The following is a 21,773-nucleotide window of genomic DNA, read 5'->3' on the forward strand; positions in this document are numbered from 1 at the left end:
TGGTTGCTTTGTTAGCTGGTTGATTGGTTGAAGTGTGGGTAGGTGTTATCAATGTGAAGGCATTTCTTTGATGGGCCACCTGGTGGTTGTCAATGGTACTGCAGGGGCACCTGGCGGTAGTCGATGGTACTGCAGATTTTTCGTTTTCGTAACTCGTGGTTTGTCCTTAAAATTCGATGTAGGCTTTTGTTTCCTATCTGCCTTTTTTTTTTGGTCAAAACTGCAAGGGCCAGTTTTGTTTGAGATTTTAACTAAAAAAATCAGGAAAGTTATCCTTCTAGGAAAAGGTTTTGGTCTGGGGCCTGTGCCTGTTTGTGGGATGTATTCATTAACAGTATAGATCAAGAAGTCCTTGATGTATGTGTACGAAATTTGGTTTGTTACTACATCTTGACATATCAAAGACAAAATTACATTCATGTCCCCCTGGTGGATTTTTATTGTACTGCAGCGAGATGCCTGATTTTTATATTACGTTGTGTTATGAACATGCTTTGGTCATGACTGTTCTATGGTTAATAGGGGTAGATAGCTAATCGGTTAATGAGGAAGTGGTATTGGTTTTTTCACCCCCTATAATTTATGGTTAAACTGCAGTTTCCAATTTTGAGAGATTGGTAGATTTGCATGATGGTTGAAAAATAGGGATTCGAATCGAAGATAAAAAATGTCAAAATGAACCGAAATCACCCAATCCTAGCTAGTCTAAAAGTACTTCAATACTTCTGTTTGTCCCGAAAAATACCATTCAGTATTCACTCGTTTAATCCCAATGTCAAAAAATGATTATGCAATGGCAGTTTCACCGGTATCAAGTCATGTAGCTTCATGGATTGATAAGAATGCCAAAATACCCCACAGCCCTTGGATTAAATGACCGTGATTACAGTGAAATACAGATTTGATGCTGCAACACATATTCAAAAGGACTGAACAGGATAAAGAAAAACAATTGTGGGCATTACATGAGATTTTACCGTGATAATCAAACTGATATAGTATTTCTTCTTCGTTCTCTTCTTTTCAGCTTTACCAACCGGGATGACAATGTTCCCGACAATGACGATACCAGAAGTCCTATGTAAGTTGAATTTTGCATCCTTCCTTATACCCTGATGTTTGTACTTTGACAATCTAGTTCTAACAGCAATATGACATGTAGAATTGTTCGCTGCCATACATGAGTTTACAAATTACCAAATAGACTTGGGACTTATAGGTCTGTTCGTTTCTGTTTACATGCCACTTGTTAAGTGCCTCAAGACGCAGCACACAAGGTTTTGTAATTCAAGCACAAGCTGTGTAAGACTGTTTTAACAGTATGAGATTAATGTGTCATTGCTTTTCGATTTGATCAAACTTAAATGGTTGATCTACTTAAAAGTTTGATCTAATTACATTGCAATGACACCCTGTTTTTATAGATAAGTGTTGAAGGTGCTAAAGTTGTGAGTATTGTAACGAAAAGGGGTATTCCTTTTCCCGCTAGTCGGCTTTACGTCTCATTTCAGAGGGCGCCCATCTTAGAAACCTACGCTATGACCTTGTAAACGATTTAACATATAGCTTATAGATAAATGCAAATTGTTTCTTCATATGCGATAAAGCTTTGTGCTATTTTGTAAAAAAAATCTATGTATTTTGTCTTGTCTTGCAATTGTATGTTATGTATGCCTTGATATGTACTTAAGTTGCATTCAGTCGTAAACATCTCAACGTTCTTTGTGAAAGTTTGTATTGTATTTTGTATATTGTTAAGTTACCAGGGATAACCTTTACTAGTTGGGTATACCTGGCTGTATCATTTTCTACAGCCAAATAGATAAATAAATGAAATCAACTAAAATGATGAAATCATTTTCTCATTGGTAAAATTGAAAAGAAACAATCGATGAAACAAGCATTTCATAATAGCAGAATAGCAGGCAACCAGTGCTTTAGGCATTAAACCTAGCACGTATGAAGGTTACCGACCCCAACCGTAAAAAAATGCCCCAAAAGCAAGTAAATACATTGATAGACGTTTTAGACTAGTCTTGAAATAAGAAAGCTATTGTCTTCTAGTTGTAGATGAGTGTGCAGAAGGGACCCACAACTGCAGCGCCTATGCCTCCTGCACTGACACACCCAATAGCTACATATGTGACTGTGTCTCAGGCTACAGCGGCGACGGGGTCAGCTGTATCCTAAAAGGTAAAGGTAGCCCGCATCCTTTTTGAGTGCATTGTTATCAATTGTGTCTAGGACACGGTATCAAAAGGCGTAGCCCAGCCCTCCGTTGCATTTTACCTCTCCAACCGAAGTCAGGTTCTAGTTTTTACACACTACAGTCGGGTGAGAAAAGCCGTGCAAAAGTGCAAGCAAACAGCATATGTGGCATGTCAGGAAATTCGAAACCAAGGCTTCTGTACGTGTTATTAGCTAAACCTACACGTTACGCCAAAACAACGCCACGCCGTGACAAATGATTAATGAAAAACTCACTGAGAAATCTGTTGTATATCTATTATATCATTATCATTTTGAAGATGGGTTACTAAAGAAAATGGTGTACGATTTCATTCTGCCTTGTTAGGTTCTAAACAAGACTATTCTGGTCATTCGGTTTCATTTCAAATGTCATTCAGTTCCTTGCGTCAAAAACTAGAGAGTCTTGCATTCATTGTATAATTGTTGTTTTCTTTGAAAAGTTCCACCTAAGGTCAACATACGTCCCTCGCAGATTCAGAACCTGGTAGTGAGAGAAACGATCACAATTACATGCAACGCAACAGGGTTTCCTGATGATTTTAGCTACCGGTGGACTGTGGATGAAACAGCTATACCAAATCAGAGGGGCCATGTCTTCAGGTTGGTGCTTACTTGACATATGGTTTTTGTATATGACGTCACCACTACCTTTATAGTCGGTCAAACCTGGAAGAGTCAGATCTATTATGTAACTGTGATAACAGAACGTGTAGGGCACGTTTTACTATTTAATCGTGTCATAATAACACTGGCTCAAACAACCTGTATTGCCTTTATCTATTTATCTCTACTGGGTTTACTTTGATTTGAGTTGATTTGAACATTACATCTTTATTTCGTATTCAGTGCTAGCATGGTATCAAATCTTAAATCATTATCAGGCTAACTTACGCTTTGCAAAGTGCATTGGGAGAAAAAGCAGGGACAAAATGTAGGAAAACAGGATTTGCCAAAGTAAATATCAGAAACCTTTTACTTTTCTACTAAACTGTTTAAGCCTTCAGGCTTACGGGTACCAAGTGAGGTAATTTAGACGTAATATAAACGTGAATTTTGCAGGTCTGAATTTGCAAGTGGTGTTCACCAGGTCAAGTGCATTGTGAGTACTTCAGGTGGTGAGACGGAGTCCGCTGATTGCACTGTGACGGTTCTCCCAGAAGGTTTGGACTCCAAGAATATTGCAATTTTTTTTTTTACTGAATATTCTTTTTTTACTTAATATATCATTTTTTAATATGCTAAACGTAATGATATTGTGTTCAAGCACACAACTAATGGTTTCAAAAACAGTAAATACGTAATAATTGCAGCTTACGGTAGCGTCAACATATTTTGCCAGAATGAGTCGATTAAACATGAGACTACTTTGAACATTGATTATAATGCAGTAATAGCACTGCCAAGCCAAAAACCGTGGTATATAGATTTAGATAGTAAGCAGTTGACCGGCACATAATGGAGTGGCAACAGTCATATGCATCTATTTTGTTTTTGAGGGAAAAAACACATTTAGAATGAAAATTAGTCAAACATATAGAACAAAACAAAAATTGATAAGTGTACATATAATAAGAGACTTTGCAAAGCATGCAAGCTAAAGGCCAAATATATTTAGTTTTTCTCATATTTAGTCCACAAAATCCCTAGATATCGTTACAGAGATACAAATAAGTTAAGTAACACATCCTCTATATTCCTCCCAGATACCATGACGTTTGTCTCTAGCATCAGGATAACTGCCAGGAATTTCACTCCTGAGATGGCAGATTCTAATTCAGCTGCTTTCCAGAGTATTAGCGCAGAGGTCAAGAACTGGGTTAGATAACAACATATGTATATCTGTGTACCTTTATGAAAGTATATTTCAAGGATATGTCAAACTGCCCGGAAAACTGTTGTCTCGCATTCTTGGGTTTTGCGTTAAGATATATGTAGTCAGCATATGATTTTAATTATGAAACCTCAAGAAATATCCGATATATTTAAACATATAATTTGTTATCTATAATTATTTACCTAATGGTGTCTACTAGAATCTTAAACAGATTTCCCTTTAGTACCTGCAAGCTGCAAGAAGTGTCCCGGGGAAGATTTCAATCAGAGTAAAGGATGCAAGGTAAGTCTGATTTGTTGAACTAATGCATACCGCGAGACGAATAGTGTTGATCGATTAGTGTGTAGTTGCAACACAGTCATTATGTAAATGGTACATGTCCAGAACATTTAAGTAGGATCAAGATAATTAATTAGTATATTGAATGTTTTGTTTATAGCATTTTCCTGCATTTTGGAGCACTATGCGAGACTGTGGGCTATACAACTTATTATTATGTAATCTTATACCAAGTGTTATTGTATTATTAAATGGATTTGTAAATTATCTGATTATTAGTAAACACATCAATTATCTTTGAATTTTCTGTACATATTGGACTTTTTGTCCAGAAGTGTTCCTTAATTTGCCATAGACATTAACATCGATATTACACTTGTTCCGTAGACATCTTTATTTATTATCTTATCCATTGCAATGAATGTGCAGATAGGTATAGTTTGATTTGGATTTAAAATGTCCTGATTCTATTTGTTGCAGACCAGGAAGTATAATCACAAGTCAAAACATTAACGTCCAGGGTTCTGTGCTTCAAGATCAGGACCTCTACCACAGTATCTCCAATGCTCTAGGGACAGCTGTGCAGACACCTAGCTCTCTTGGGGTGGATCCAAATAATGTGACACTCTTTAGTGCAAGTACGTTACTGTTTTATTATCATCTTCGCCTAAAATGTTATGTTTTAGGGTGCGTTTATCCGTCTGTGGACAGGAGAACTGAAAAAAGCTCCGAATGTATATCGAATATTTAAAGTTCTTCGGTAGAGTTTGCTGAAGGAAAATGTGATTAAATAATGGACTCCCATCGGCTTTCTTCGGTCCTGCAGCTAAAGTGCTGGTTACAATATCTCGTGTTCCGAATCAGCTATGGTCACGATTTTTTTTTCATTTTACAACTTATCGAAAGCTAGCCTTATTCTACTAAAATCATGTCACCATAGCCCATGGGAGATCTTGTTTATCTGCAAAATTCTAATTTATTTCAAATCTTGTAGACAAAGTATTTTAACATATTTTCTTCGTTTGCTGACTCAAAACGATGTTCATATAATCAATGCTACCTATGTTATTAAAGTGTCTATCACACCAATGGCAATAAAAACAGCGAAATTTCTGATTATACACAAAAACAGAATAATTCTTTAAATATAAAGATCTTATAAACACTAAATACACACGATTTTGATAACAATTCAAAGAATCATTGTCCATATTCTTTTGATTGCGTACGCCAGGTAGTTGAATCAAACGTTCATTATTACTCCGATGACGTCGCATTAATAACAACAACCGCGTATTAGAGTAATACCTAACGTTTGATATAATAAGCTGGTGACAGGAATCAACACTGGATATATGATATAGTTTTAACTTTCTAGTTTGAAACACTATAAAGATTTTTTGCTGCGCAAAAGTCTGCTTTGTTTAAAGTGATACTATTTCCATTCAAGTTAGTAATAAATGTTTTTAGATGTCATTAATGCTTTAAACCCGACAGCAACGTGCTACAATGAAACGATGGCAGTGACAAACCCATCCTCCACCCCTGTCACCATGACCTTCCCAAGCACTGCGGGGAACAAACACTCCTACTCAACACAACAGTGTGCAAACAACACGAACAGCGGTATGACTCAACTAAAATACTTTACTTCGACACAGATATGTGGGCATAAATTACAAAGCTCTCTGACATTTTATACAATAATAAAAACCTTGATTATTTTGGTGGTGATCTGAATTTTAGTCAGAAATAGAGCTATTCTTCATATGGAAAAAAAGATTTTAAACCAGGAGATCAACTAGTGCAGTTTACTGCTCCACATACAATGTTATAGTTTGGCGCTCTTGTATAGCTTTATGCTAAAGAAAGGCAGCCGGCCAGCGAACAATCAAAACCAGCCAATCAAATAACCGACATAAAAACCCCCAATACGTTGATGAAGGTTAGACATCCAGGTAACAAGATACGCCAAAAATGATTACTCAAGCAACTGGATAAGATTTTGAAACAGTCAGACGTTTCAGACAGTATCCACTGTCTTTCGTCAGTGACTAACGATAGGACTGAGAACACCAGGTTTTAAACCAAAACTCTGAATAGATATGTTAATGAGTTAAAGACAATTTAGGATGTCTTGAAGAAGTCTTTAAAAAGAAGATTAATCCAAGACAAAGTTTATGCCAATAGTTCAATTAGCTACTGTTGTTCTAGTACAGTAACTAAATGTTGCTTGTCCGGGGGTGGTGGGTGGTGGGCAGTGCATTATCCCAGGTGCCTGAAAGTTGAACGCGTAGACCACCTTTCCTGTTGAGGGCGGGGTTGTACATCCTCTCATATATTGCTTCTCTAATTCCCCGTTCGAACCAGCGTTCTTCACGATCTAGGATGTCCCTGGATTCGAAATTGAATGAGTGTCCCTGGTTGTGTTTTAGATGGTGGTAAATGGCAGAGGAGTAGCGGTTAGCGCTCTTTCTGCAATGTTCCTTGTACCTTTCTTTTAGTGGTCGACTTGTCTCCCTAATGTACATGTTATTGCAGTTCGGTTCCTCACATTTCAGTTTGTAGATGACATTGGCTTTGATGCCTTTATATGAGTAATATATGAGCGGATGTACAACCCCGCCCTCAACAGGAAAGGGGGTCTACGCGTTCAACTTTCAGGCACCTGGGATAATGCACTGCCCACCACCCACCACCCCCGGACAAGCAACATTTAGTTACTGTACTAGAACAACAGTAGCTAATTGAACTATTGGCATAAACTTTGTCTTGAATTAATCTTCTTTTTAAAGACTACTTCAAGACATCCTAAATTGTCTTTACCTCATTAACATATCTATTCAGAGTTTTGGTTTAAAACCTGGTGTTCTCAGTCCTATCGTTAGTCACTGACGAAAGACAGTGGATACTGTCTGAAACGTCTGACTGTTTCAAAATCTTATCCAGTTGCTTGAGAAACCACCAATAGGCTACTTGAAAATACTATGAAACAAGCTGGGCCGGGTGTTAATTGCTATACGCGTGAGTCTTATCTGTATTGAACTGTGGCATTTCAGACCACTACTGAACCAATAGTGATGATAGGAAATGTGCTATCCCATTAGTTGTTTCAAGGACATATTATGACAATTATGAGCTTCTTTCAAATTAAAAAAAATATGTCACAAAACACTTTGTAGCATATTAAAACCTATGATTACAACATGATTTTTTTTCTCTACTCTTTGCTTGAATTTCCAGCCGGCGTTCCTTTGGCAGTTCGAAGATGTACCGGAACTTTTCAGACTGGAGTCAGCTGGCTAAGCCCAGAGCTGTTAGATTGTCGGTTAGATTTGTCTAATCTGGCACAGGTAATCTATATTAAGAAAGACATGCAGAAAGATTTGTCCCTTTAATAAGTGAACTTTTTACCAACAAGTGACTAAAAATGATTACTTTCGAGAGAAAATGCTGTCTAAAATTTAATCGTAAAATTTAAAAATCAACCATGATAAAAAGGGAAATCACTGCCTGAGACGTAATTATCGATTTCTTATTTAGATGTCTGTAACTCCTGATAATGTAGCAGACGTTGCTGCAGACCTACAGATTCTAACGTCTATCGGGAGTTTACTTTCGTCAGAAAACATCACAGACGCCGCAACTGTCTTTGAAAACATTGCACAAACCACTGGCGATGAAAATGTGAGTCTCAACAGTGTGCACATTTTCAAATGTAAATGTAAGCATAACTTGTTAGAAATGTGAAGCAATATACGTTGTTTGCAAATGAAATGTTTACCCAGACCTTGGACCCCTTGTTCTTCTTTGTGAGGATTCTCCGCGTTGCATTATCCGAGCCATAGTTGCCCTTTAACTCAGTCTTGTGTCGTTTACAATCGTGTATTTCCAACGTTTGTAGAGTTTGGTCTTCCCATTGAACTGAAAGTTACACATTGTTGACCGATATTTGCAGTGGTTTTATCATTACGTAACCACCTTAGCCTTTAATTATATGCAATAAAACGCATAAATGTGCTTTAACTTACAGGTTGGCTACTCTGTAGTCGCGTCCATTGATCAGATAATGAATGCTGATGATGACGTCCTCTATCGGAGTCAAATCAAGGATCAGGCTCCCTCTAGGTACAAGATATGCTTAATATCGTTAACCATTACATAAATGTAGATACGTTCATGAATTGAACATATCAATTTTGAATGCATTGATCGGATTTTTTAACGTTTTTAGTTAAGCTGGTAAAGGGAAAGCATGTTAAGACTTTTTTTCAGAATATTAAATTCAAATTTTCGAAGACGAAACATAGTTTATAATGCTAGATTAATCAGTATTTACAGGTTTGCGATAGCAAAACCTGTTCTGTTTTTGCATCCAAGGAAGGGGGCGGCCATGTTGGATGTGACCATTTTATTGGGAGGGGTGTTTTTTTTTCGCTAATGTTGGGTGTGACTATTTTGACGGAGGGGTGTTTTTCTTGTAGTTTTCTTTTTTTTGTTTTCTTGCTAATTTTTTCTTGCTTTGGGTTGGGTGTGACCATTTTTACTGGAGGGATGTTTTTTTCACTAATGTGTGGGTGTGATATATGGAAGATATTAATGTGGTGGTGTTGTGACCTTGTCGTTGGCACAAATGGACACAAGGCCCACTGTACTGAAGGACGAGCAAGGTCCACTGAGCATCATGTTGTTGTGGTCTTGTCGAAAAGTAAGGGACGAGAAGATCCCCAACGATAGAGGGCTAGTATATATTTGTTATTTAATGTGATGTTGGATTAGAAAGTGTTGGAATCGAAAATATTGGGGTTGGTTTTTGTCGCTAATGTTGGTTCCCTATATTTTTCTTAGTTTTGGGTTGGGTGTGACCATTTTGACCGGAGGGGTAGTTTTTGCCACTAATGTTAGGTGTAAGAGATGAATGTTATTAGTGTGGTGGTGTTGTGACCTTGCCGTTGGCACAAATGGACACAAGGCCCACTGTACTAAAGGACGAGCAAGGTCCACTGAGCATCATGTTGTTGTGATCTTGTCGAAAAGTAAGGGACGACAAGATCCCCTACGATAGAGGGTTAATATAGATTTGTTATTTAATGTGATGTTGGATTAGAAAGTGTTGGAATCGATAATATTGGGGGGTGGTTTTTGTCACTAATGTTGGTTCCCTATATTTTTCCTAGTTTTGGGTTAGGTGTGACCATTTTGACCGGAGGGGTAGTTTTTGCCACTAATTTTAGGTTTAAGAGATGAATGTTATTAGTGTGGTGGTGTTGTGACCTTGCCGTTGGCACAAATGGACACAAGGCCCACTGTACTAAAGGACGAGCAAGGTCCACTGAGCATCATGTTGTTGTGATCTTGTCGAAAAGTAAGGGACGACAAGATCCCCAACGATAGAGGGTTAATAAAGATTTGTTATTTAATGTGATGTTGGATTAGAAAGTGTTGGAATCAATAATATTGGGGGGGTGTATTTTGTCGCTAATGTTGGTTCCCTATATTTTTCTTAGTTTTGGGTTGGGTGTGACCGTTTTGACCGGAGGGGTAGTTTTTGCCACTCATTTTAGGTGTAAGAGATGAATATTATTATTGGTGTGGTGTTGTGACCTTGCCGTTGGCACAAATGGACACAAGGCCCACTGTACTAAAGGACGAGCAAGGTCCACTGAGCATCATGTTGTTGTGATCTTGTCGAAAAGTAAGGGACGACAAGATCCTCAACGACAGAGGGTTAATAAAGATTTGTTATTTAATGTGATGTTGGATTAGAAAGTGTTGGAATTGATAATATTGGGGGGTGGTTTTTGTCGCTAATGTTGGTTCCCTATATTTTTCCTAGTTTTGGGTTAGGTGTGACCATTTTGACCGGAGGAGCGGTTTTTGCCACTAATTTTAGGTGTAAGAGATGAATGTTATTAGTGTGGTGGTGTTGTGACCTTGCCGTTGGCACAAATGGACACAAGGCCCACTGTACTAAAGGACGAGCAAGGTCCACTGAGCATCATGTTGTTGTGGTCTTGTCGAAAAGTAAGGGACGACAAGATCCCCAACGGTAGAGGGGTAATAAAGATTTTTTATTTAATGTGATGTTGGATTAGAAAGTATTGGAATCAATAATATTGGGGTGGTTTTTTGTCGCTAATGTTGGTTCCCTATATTTTTCTTAGTTTTGGGTTGGGTGTGACCATTTTGACCGGAGGGGTAGTTTTTGCCACTAATGTTAGGTGTAAGAGATGAATATTATTAGTGTGGTGGTGTTGTGACCTTGCCGTTGGCACAAATGGACACAAGGCCCACTGTACTAAAGGACGAGCAAGGTCCACTGAGCATCATGTTGTTGTGATCTTGTCGAAAAGTAAGGGACGACAAGATCCCCAACGATAGAGGGTTAATATAGATTTGTTATTTAATGTGATGTTGGATTAGAAAGTGTTGGAATCAATAATATTAGGGTTGGTTTTTGTCGCTAATGTTGGTTTCCCATATTTTTCCTAGTTTTGGGTTAGGTGTGAGTGTGACCATTTTGACCGGAAGGGTGGTTTTTGCCACTTATGTTAGGTATAAGAGATGAATGTTATTAGTGTGGTGGTGTTGTGACCTTGCCGTTGGCACAAATGGACACAAGGCCCACTGTACTAAAGGACGAGCAAGGTCCACTGAGCATCATGTTGTTGTGATCTTGTCGAAAAGTAAGGGACGACAAGATCCCCAACGATAGAGGGTTAATATAGATTTGTTATTTAATGTGATGTTAAATTAGAAAGTGTAGGAGACGTGATCTTAAAGAACATGGCAGTTGTGGTCTTGTCAGAGATGTAGGGACGACAGCCACAAAAACCATGAACGATTAGTTTGTTTAATGGTGAGATGGCCAATTAGCTTTTGGAATAAAATTAAGTTAATTTTGAAATGGTGAATACTTGAGACCCTTTCCTTCTTACAATAAAGAATGGCCGATGTATAAATACGGTTTCTTTTAGATGCCGATTTGAAGACGACCACATCAAGGATAAAGAAATGACACAGAGACAAGGATTCCCGCATACTTACCAAGGGGGACGTAAACGTTATAACCCTGACTGATTGTGACTTCATAATGTTGGCTTACTACGATCCTTATTAATTACTGAATGTCTCTATTGCTCTCTTGACCTTAACTTCCTAGTTTTACAAATCTCTCGTCTCCTGTCTTACTCTGCTCACACAACATTGATTACTTTATCTCTTCGCTGCAGTTCACTTAAACAAATGAATAACCGTCAAAGAATTATAGCACAACAATAGCAGACTAATTCTAAAGTAACCGTTCCAAGTTTGGTAAGGAGTTGCACTGTAACTTCTTGGACGTAAGTGACGGAGTGAAATGTTACTGCAGCTTGCAATTGCATACACATTTGTATTGGGTTTCTACCATTGGTACATCCGGTTTGATTTGAATTGTCGTCGACGAGGTTAATCACCTGTATTTTCTTTCATAACGTTATACATGCAAAATCAGCTTCTAAAAGTTGCACACTAAAATAAACAACAAAATAGACAATACATATTCGTTTGAATCAAATAAAGTGGACAACATGTGCACGCCAGTGTGTGGATTCTCTAAATCGTGTCAGGTAATGTCTGGTTGTAACAGCACAATCATTGTAACACGGCTCTGATGCTGGTCCGGCAGTGGAAGGTCTCCGGCGACCTCCCCTGCTGCGGTGAGAGTCTGTGTGGGAAACGGCCAGATTGTTCCAGGCCTGGATTGTTCGTCCCTAGTGCACGTGGATACCGGGTGCCCCGGATGACCTTGTAGTCCGGTATAGGTGACCTGTGCAGGGATCGAGAAAAAACATACAGAAACATATCAACCTAAATGCTCTCTTCTTTGGTTCTTGTCGTCTCTGAAGACGGTAGACAGCTTCGGTCGATTTAACCTCTTGAATTATTGACTTGAATTAGACTATTCCAAAATCATGATTGGCTTTTCTTTCTCAAAGTAGTTGGCGGTGGCGTGTTAGTCATGTAGTTGCTAGGTCCTACAGCCACAGGGAAACAAAATTTAGAATGTATGTGACACTGATAAGCTGTTTGACATATTTCTTAGTACCTACGAATATGGCGTGTTATACTTACTTCAAGGTTTTGGAGTTCGATTAAAAAAATAGGGCTCGAAATTCGCATTTTAGTACAGGTAAAATTGTACTAATTTTATCTTTAGCTAGGAAAACAACATTTGGAGTTAAATATGCGTGAAACTGATAAGCAATTTCACAATTTTGGGTCCCTAGGAATTTGACCTCTTATCCTGTAACTAAGGTGAGTGAAGAGTGTACGGGTAGGGCTCAAAATCTACATGCTAGCACAGGTAAAATTGGAGTTGTGCAGGTAGTTTTGACGGACTTTTACTAATTTAGGCCCCCATCCGTTGAGTTATCTGTGAAATCTTTGGTCGCTCATAAAAGGTTGCTGACATTTGAGATTTTGGGTCGCCGTAGAGATTCCACTTGAGCACGTTTTCCAGGAGTTCGGCACTCTCACGGCGATCTGGTCAATTTTATGTTTTTTTAATGGTATTTATTATATCTTCGAATTATTGTTTTATTAATTACAAAACTTTATAAGTATTCATTAATGTTTCTAACAAAAGGAAATACGAGAATACTATGTTTCAGAAGTTGTTCTGATCATTTGCAAACATTTCGAAAGTGACTGTCAAAAGAGATCATTTTTTTGAATAGATTTGAAATATAGATAGCCAGATAGGTTTATTTCACATTTCGAAATATTTCGAACTAAAGATATGGGTCATTTGCCCCCCGTAACCGTGTTGTGACTTGGAATGGGGTCCTTATGTCGCCGTGAGAGCGCGGCGAAAGCGCCGTCCAAGTGGAATGGGGGTATAACTAATACTTTAAGAATTGGACGAATGCGACGTATCCTTTTTTTCTACATTTGTAAATATGTTGAGCCCAACATACTGTTGGGCGCAATATATTGTGTTCGTATGGTTTCTTTCTCCTGTCAAATCTTGTAATCGACTCAGCTCGGTCGTCCCTGCACCAACTGAGCTGAAATTTGGTATACATGTAGAGTGGGTTAGTACCCTGGGAGCCTTTTTTATTTTTTGCGATATTGACCTTGAAAGTGATTTTATTGAGGTTTTTCTGACCAAAAACGTACATTTTGGCCTCCTGTGCTCTGGAAATACATCCAAATGACCTGAAATTTGCTATGGTGGTACATTGAACAAATATTTAAAGAATCCCATTCGCACTTTTGGCATACAATACTTCGAAATGCGATTTTAGAGGGTGTTTTGGGAAGAAGATCGTCTATTTTCCTCATATGGGGTCACTGACCTATAGGACACATCTTTATTCATCTGGCCGGGTTGACTAATTCGGTCAGCCAATGAGAGAGCGCAGATTTATCAAGCTCAACCTGATTGGTTGAAATAGTCAATTTAATTAGGGGCACTACTAGTACTCTGACAGGTGCAGACACAACTTCACTACTCCCTGGCTCACATCCTTGTGTTGTAAGTTATTGTTGTGTCCTACTGAAGTTATGTTAGTGCAATTGAGAAGGTTCAAAACTTTTCTGGTGGTATTTTTCGACACACACGGTGTTTTCCTGATTTTAACACTGCATGGAAACAAAGATTTCTACAAGTTTGCAAGCTTGGACACTATTGTAAAACCTGACATTTCCTCGCTATGTACACGAAATTTTCTACCCCTCTGTGACCAAGATTGGACACTAGTGCGCACAATAGTGCACACAAAATATCCAACGTTTCCCACCTTAGGAAACATCCCGTGTCGGGACGTTGACAATAACATTAACATTAACGATAGAGAGTTGTGAAGTGCGTGAAAATTTACGTTGAGCAAGGAGGCCCTTGCTTTGAGTAGTTGTTTAAAGTTTTTGGCTAAAAATGACGTAAATCAGTAAGAATTTTCAACCTCCTTACGTAAACCCCTGTTACATGTCTACACTATCGGGCCACGGGGAAGTATTGAATATCGGCGCTGATCGATAGCGCATTAAACAAAATGTGTGGCGTAGCGTTGTACTAAAAAAATAATAGCATATGAATATGGGTGCCTGGAAGAGCCCATCCATGCATAGGGTTTCAAATTGGGAGAGATCCATTTCTGACTGGTCTTCAATTCAATTATTCATTCAAATACCAACATTGCAGACATACAACAAACGTTAGCCTCTATGCCACAGTCGATTTTTGCGTGGGGAGGGAAATGGGCGAAACATGTTGCATTTGCTCCCGCAAATGTTGCCTTTCTAGTTTTTTATGGTTTTTACACGTGGACAAATGCGACGTATCATTTTTCTACATTTTTAATTTATCTTCAGCTAATTCTACAATTGTCGGGGGTTGAGGTTTTCAAACGTGGACAAATGAGATGTACTGGAATTAGTTTTGGAATTTTTACGTTTGTCAGGCGTAAAATTTTAATACGTGGATGATAAATGCGACGTATAATTTTTTCTAACTACACAACTAATTCAAAATTAATTTGTCGGGGGGGGGGGGGGGGGTGGTGCACATTTTCATACTTGACAAAAAGATGTACTAGAATTGCATTTCTACGTTTTTCGGGCATATAATTTATGGTTTTCATACGTGGACGATGGGACGTACTGTTTTTTGTACATTTGTACTTTGTCTTCAGTTAATGCTACATTTGTCGGGGGTGAGATGTACTGGAATTAGTTTTGGAATTTCTACATCTGTCAGGCGTATGATTTTCATACGTGGACGAGTGCGACGTATTATTCTTTTCTACATTTATAGTTTTTCTACTGTAACAGTCTACCTTTGTCGGGGATGTAGATTTTCAAACGTGTACAAATAAGTTGTATTGGAATTAGTTCTTATACGTGGACATGCGACATACTAGAATTAGTTCTGGAATTTCAACGTTTGTATGGCACATGATTTTGAAACGTGGATGAATGCGACGTATTTCTAAATTCTAGGCTGCTAAGTTAAGATACCATGAACTAACTTGAAGGTAGTCTCCGTTACTCCGACTCTACCAAAAACAAATTGCTCATTTTTCATCAAACCTAAAAAGTTTCAATAACACTTTTAACAGCCATTCTGAATATCAAACATACGTCGAGATGGTTTCGAAAATGGCTACTTGCCGAAATCTCTACCTTGCCATGAAAGGTATCTGAAATGACCACGAAAGCGTAACGTTAACATAAAAACTGAAAAGACTTACCTGCACAAAAACAGAAACAGACGCCTCTTACCTTGGTTCTGTACAGATCGGCTCTGGTGTTATATGTCCTTCCAGTCTCAGAATCTAAATTTCCATAGTCGAGTCCTGTCTGCGGAACGTGCAACAACTTTTCCTGCCTTGGAAATTAATGAACAAATGTCTGGTGTTGCTATTTTCAAACAGTCCATATTCTTCAGTCTCTTCTGGCCGTGCTTCCCCGTTGTAGTTTCCACTGCTGACATGGGGGTGATACATCCCTTCTTGCTCACCATGTTGTCACAACTTTCGATTAGAGGTTAGAAATCTCCATATTATCGCTAGAAATGAGTTGTTTTATAACACAAGAAATGCCCTTTGTTCTCATACGTCTAGACACTGTGGCCACGGTACTAGACTGTGACTGCAGCTGTGTCCTTCTGTTCGCCCACCAGACGAGTACCCTGTAACTGATACTCCCATGGGTGCATCCATATTGCTGTGCCTGGAGAAGTCATTAAGCCTCGGAAACAGGGCTTAAAATTGATACCCAGTCAAAGTTTCCATCACAATGGCACCATCCCAACTTTGCTAACATGTCATACCATTTGTGGTCTATATCTATATAGTATATACTAAAAGACCTAAAATTTGGTCAGAACAAGATGTAACATTGACGATGGATTAAGGGCAAGGGTAACGGATTAAGGGCTAGGGTTATAGATTAAGGTTATGGTGACGGATTAAGGGTAAGGATGACAGATTAAGGGAAAAGGTGACGGATTAAGGACTAAGTTGACAGATTAAGGGTAAAGATGACGGATTAAGGGAAATGATTACAGATTAAGCGAAAGGGTGACGGATTAAGGATTGTGGTGACGGATTAAGGGCAAAGGTCGCGGATTAAGGGCTATAATGATGGTTTAAGGGTGATGGTGACGGATTAAGAGCAAGGATGGCTGATGAAGGTCAAGGGCAACGAATTAAGGGCTAGGGTGACGGATTAAGGGATAAAGTGACAGATTAAGGGTAAGGATTGCGGATTAAGGGAAATAAGTACAGATTATGGGAAAGGGTAACGGATTAAGGGCTAAGTTGATGAATTAAGGGTAAGGATGGCGGATTAAGGGAAATGATTACAGATCAAGCCGAAGGGTAACGGATTAAGGACTAAGGCGACGGATTAAGGGTAAGGATGGCGGATTAAGGGAAATTATTACAGATTAAGGGCAAGGATGACGGATTAAAGAGGAATGATAACAGATTAAGTGAAAGGGTGATGGATTAAGGATTGTGGTGACGGATTAAGGGCAAAGGTCGCGGATTAAGGGCTATGGTGACGGTTTAAGGGTGATGATGACGGATTAAGGGGAAGGATGGCTGATGAAGGTCAAGGGCAACGGATTAAGGGCTAGGGTGACGGATTAAGGGATAAAGTGACAAATTAAGGGTAAGGATGGCGGATTAAGGGAAATGAGTACAGATTATGGGAAAAGTTAACGGATTAAGGACTAAGGTGACGAATTAAGGATAAGAATGGCAGATTAAGGCAAAGGGAAACGGAGTAAAGACTAAGGCGACGGATTAAGGGTAAGAATGGTGGATTAAGGGAAATAACTACAGATTAAGGGAAAGGGTAAAGGACTAAGGTGACGAATTAAGGGTAAGAATGGCGGATTAAGGGAAATGAGTACAGATTAAGGCAACGGGTAACGGAGTAAAGACTAAGGCGACGGATTAAGGGTAAGAATGGCGGATTAAGGGAAATGAGTACAGATTAAGGGAAAGGGTAACGGATTAAGGACTATGGTGACGGATTAAGGGTAAGGATGGCGGATTAAGGGAAATGATTACAGATTAAGGGCAAGGATGACGGATTAAGAGGAACGATCACAGATTAAGTAAAAGGGCGACGGATTAAGGATTGTGGTGACGGATTAAGGGCAAAGGTCGCGGATTAAGGGCTATGGTGACGGTTTAAGGATGATGTTGAGAGATTAAGAGCTATGATGACGGGATAAGGGCAACGCTGAGGGATTAAAGGCTTTCGTGACAGATAAGGGGCAAGGGTGACAGACTTGGGTCTCTGCTGACATATGAATGTTTATGATAACGGATTAAGGGCAATAGTGACGGATTCACCTCACAAATCACCATGCAGCGCAGATGACAGCTTCTTCAAATAATGTACATCTTTGTCTAAGCTTCCTGCACACCATATTGCATGGTAATATATCGTTACTGTATTCTGCAATCCTGTTTGAAAGATTTCTTAACAAAAACACCCCTGCAGTTCCGTAGCAAGCTGCTAAGGGACCCAAACTTACCCCCACTTCTTTCTTACGTGAAATTCAAAAGTGGGGTAATTATGCAAAAGGTTTTAGTGAAAATGTTCTTTTCAACTGAAGGTACCACCGGAAAAGTACATTCTCCCAAGTGGGTGGGTTTTACAAAAATATTCCATTTCAGAACAGTCAGTTTTTAAGATTTTGCAGGGGATAGAGATGAAGTGAAATATGACGTATTTTAACTATTTGCTTTACAACTGTTACCTTTCTAGTTATGTCATTTCCCCCCACATTAGTTACACTGAAACGCAAACCTGTTCATATTTGCTGAACAAGCTAATATTTATCTCTAGTTTTGCTTGTTTTTCTAAAAGGCAAAGATAATAGCTCGTAGACATATTATCATTATTATCTCTTTTGGATATCGTTTTGTATCAATGCTACGTATTTGTCTTCACAGAATTGTACGGGCTCTAGAGCAGTTCAACGATCGTATCAACCTGACATCAAACCGTTTCCGACGCATAGAGCAAAATATTGGAGTGGAAACCTATCAGATTGTAGCTTCACAACTGATCAACAGGTAAAGATACAACTGTAACAGCAAGAAAATATATTGTATAGAATAGTTTAGAGTCTGCAGACTTTTATTTTATTTTTCTTGTATTCACGGATAGTGTATCTAGTATGTTTATGGACACCTCTCTCTTTTTTCATTGTAAGGCGGCCTTACAGTATTAAAAACAAGTCATTTATGTCCGAAGGTCAAAACAAAAACACCCACTACAGTTCCAAACAAGAGTTTTAGGACCCGAAATCTCCGTGAAACTTTGTTTTTTATTATCAAACCAGTTCCCCTCATTCTATATCGCTCTATGGTATGACCCACACTGTCGGGCAAGGGGAGAAGTGACCCACTTTCGCTATAAATAGCTACTAACAGGTGGGGGTGCCACAGTATTCAACGGACAACACTGCAAATATAGATTTTCCTAATTACTTATGCAAATTAAGTCTAATTTGCATAATTTGCAGTTCATTGTATACATCTCTGTCTAAGTTACCTGCATAGTAAATAACATGAAAATCTGTCGCTACTTTCTTCAGTTATTCTCCTTAAAAGATTTTTACAAATACGCCATTTCAGTTCTAGTGACACATACCAGGGGTCCTAAAATCGACACTGATCTTCCTCCTCCTAACACCTACCCACATACTAAATATCAATACAATCCATGTACATGTTCTACAGTTATTCCGACTTAAAGCATCCGGTGACACAAACATCACACAAACACCAAACGCACGCAAAACAGTATCTCCATGAAAAAAAGCATTCATTCATGGAGATAACAAGCCGCTATGGGGCCGAAAGTTACACAACTTACTTCCTGTGGCATGAACTATCTACCAGACAAAAATCATGACCATAGAACTTTCAGAAAACATATGCACTCAAATTTTTAAGCTCATTTTCGAACTTGACCTTCATTTGCACAACAACTACACACCTACCAAAAATCATAGAGATCCAAGGTTTCTTGAGTTATGCTCTTGACATACATACGGACCCGCCCAGCAGCTGTCTCAACCGAAAAACATAATCTTCTCCTCTCGGCACGGTGGTCTGTCACTAGGGTATTCTTTCCCGTTGCTACGCGCATTCGACAAGGTATCGGGTTACACGGGGCAACATTTTGGCTAACGGCAAAACATTTATAAATAAACAAAATAGTAGGGACGAGAAAATTTTGTAAAAATAAAACGAAATTAGCGATTTTGCAAACTTTGAATGTCGTCAATTTGCGCTGAATGGCTGATTTTTCTATATTTTGCTCCCAAACACGATAATTTTCAGGTTTTAGGGAGACCATTTTTCCAGGCACACATCGCAAAGGCCTGGCTTTAAATGTCAATGAATATCTCTTATCTTCATATTTTTCGTCGACCAGGAACAAAACAAAACTTTGTGTTTTGGGGATTTTTAAATTTCTTTTTCTAAGTATTGTGAATATCGACAAATCTGTGAAAAAAATGCATTTTTTGACATTTTTCGCACTCAATCACCAATAATTCAAAATCAAGGACATTTTTCAAAAATCCCAAAAACACAAACCTCGGGAAAGCCGTTACGGTCATTTTTAATCGTTAATGAGGTAAGTTAGATGTTTCTTGGAGCCGTACCTTTACGATGTTTGAACGCATGTCATGCCGCACGGATAGGGGGAGGGGGTAATTAACACCGTAGTAAACAATCCTTCTAATATTCAATGTCACAAAAAACGACGCTAGTTGCTTCGTTAAATGTTAGATGTCCACAACAAAGTGCCAGCATGGATATACTCTCCAGAAAACAGGTAATATTTGCGACAAACGTAGTTTTTTTCCTGACGCGGGGAAAGAGGCCCGGCCGCGCAGATTTACAGTAAGAACTTCCGATGACCGCAGGTGACCCCGAATCGAACGCGCGTTCGGATTCGATTACGTCATTTCGAACATCGTGGAACAGCGTTCGAATTCGGCTGGACATGGGAGTTTCTGAGCATGAATTTGACCACCGTGCGGCGAAGATAACAATAATAAGCAGACAGCTTTGCAGCATGTCAACACCACAGAACTATTTTTGATGTGCACACTGAAGCTGTTATCATTTGTCATTAACGTACTGGACCATTGATTGACCAGTAACGTCAGTAATTATCAACATATCTAGATGTATGTAAGCTTTTCATTGCCGGTGTCGCTCTAGATTTAGCAGAGTGTGTTCTTAAGCGACCCTTTTATTTTTACAGTATTGGATTTGCATCCCTTGTTGACAATGAAGATCTTGAGAGCGAATTTGTACGGTCCTACTCTGACTCATCACATATACCCATTGATGAAGTGGATGCTTCGATATCTTTACCTAAAGAACTTGGATCGACCATTTCGAATGAAAATATACCAGGTTAGTTGATCTACGGATATTGATATTTCCTAACAAAAATTCATTCAATAGTTTAAAAAAGATACTATGTTGTTTACAACAAAGTGGATTGGCTTTTATCACTAAAGCTACCGATTGATTAACATTTTTAAATCATCTCTTTGATAACACCGAAAGGGCAAGTCAAATAGCATTGGCTTGTTTTTATTTTCTTGTTAATTAGTACTGATATTTGCAAAGCACGGCTTGTTTATCTTCAACAATATACATGCCTGCTATAGTGCTTCGACCGTTTGCCTTTCATCAGGAAAATACTGCTTAAGAGTCCATTCCAAGTCACCGCGAGGGTTGTTATTGTCATAATTTAGAACTATTTTCAAGTTATTGTTATTATTTGTGTAAGAGATTTGGTACTTTTGAAATATTTTGAATGTGATTTCAACTTTCTAAATATTTCTTAAGTTTTCTAAAACTTTAGAAATATTCATGATGTAGAATATGATATTTACAATGGTTTCTAAATAATGGTAACAGCATTCTACCATTATTTACAATTTTTTACAATTTCTTACCATTTTCTACCATTATTTGTAACATCTCTATGAATAGGTCAGAGGGCTGGGAAGAAATTAATTCACACATCCTTGCGAAGTTTAGGGAAGAATGCTTTACACAAAGGACCGAGCGGTGTCCTGCAGTGAAGTCTAAAGATGTACAAAGGCAGACAGAAGGGCCAGATTAGCACCTACTTTTATGGGGGCAATCACCATTCTACCATTCTTAACCATTTTCTACCATTTTCTGTTAATATTTCTAAAAGTTAAATAATCACATAGATGTTTAGAAATTATTACAATTAAAGAGGTTTTTGTGCATTTACTTTCAAAATATTTCTAAATTATCTAATTGAATTCAAATAAATTCATATTTTTGTATTTGATCTTTTAGAAAAATTTAGAACTATTGTCAGTCAGATATTCTTTTAT

At 38.5% G+C, this 21,773-nt stretch overlaps 1 protein-coding gene and 1 long non-coding RNA gene across 2 annotated transcripts; both read left to right on the top strand.

The window, feature by feature from the left end:
* The first annotated feature begins 1,959 nt into the window (after positions 1-1,959).
* LOC136420273 (uncharacterized) lies at positions 1,960-6,960 on the top strand. The gene is made up of 9 exons (XM_066407124.1): positions 1,960-1,981; positions 2,065-2,193; positions 2,691-2,850; positions 3,310-3,410; positions 3,954-4,066; positions 4,308-4,366; positions 4,844-5,001; positions 5,861-5,989; positions 6,905-6,960. Exons 1-9 carry the CDS (start codon positions 1,960-1,962, stop codon positions 6,958-6,960), a joined length of 927 nt encoding a protein of 308 aa, XP_066263221.1.
* A 645-nt stretch (positions 6,961-7,605) lies between these two features.
* On the top strand, positions 7,606-20,802 carry LOC136421266 (uncharacterized). Its single transcript, XR_010753407.1, has 5 exons — positions 7,606-7,716; positions 7,907-8,050; positions 8,397-8,491; positions 18,322-18,444; positions 20,654-20,802. It is a non-coding gene; the product is annotated as an uncharacterized lncRNA (long non-coding RNA).
* Positions 20,803-21,773: the final 971 nt, after the last annotated feature.

This window comes from Branchiostoma lanceolatum, chromosome 15 (genome assembly GCF_035083965.1).
Source record: "Branchiostoma lanceolatum isolate klBraLanc5 chromosome 15, klBraLanc5.hap2, whole genome shotgun sequence".
In the NCBI taxonomy this organism is placed as follows: Eukaryota; Metazoa; Chordata; class Leptocardii; order Amphioxiformes; family Branchiostomatidae; genus Branchiostoma; species Branchiostoma lanceolatum.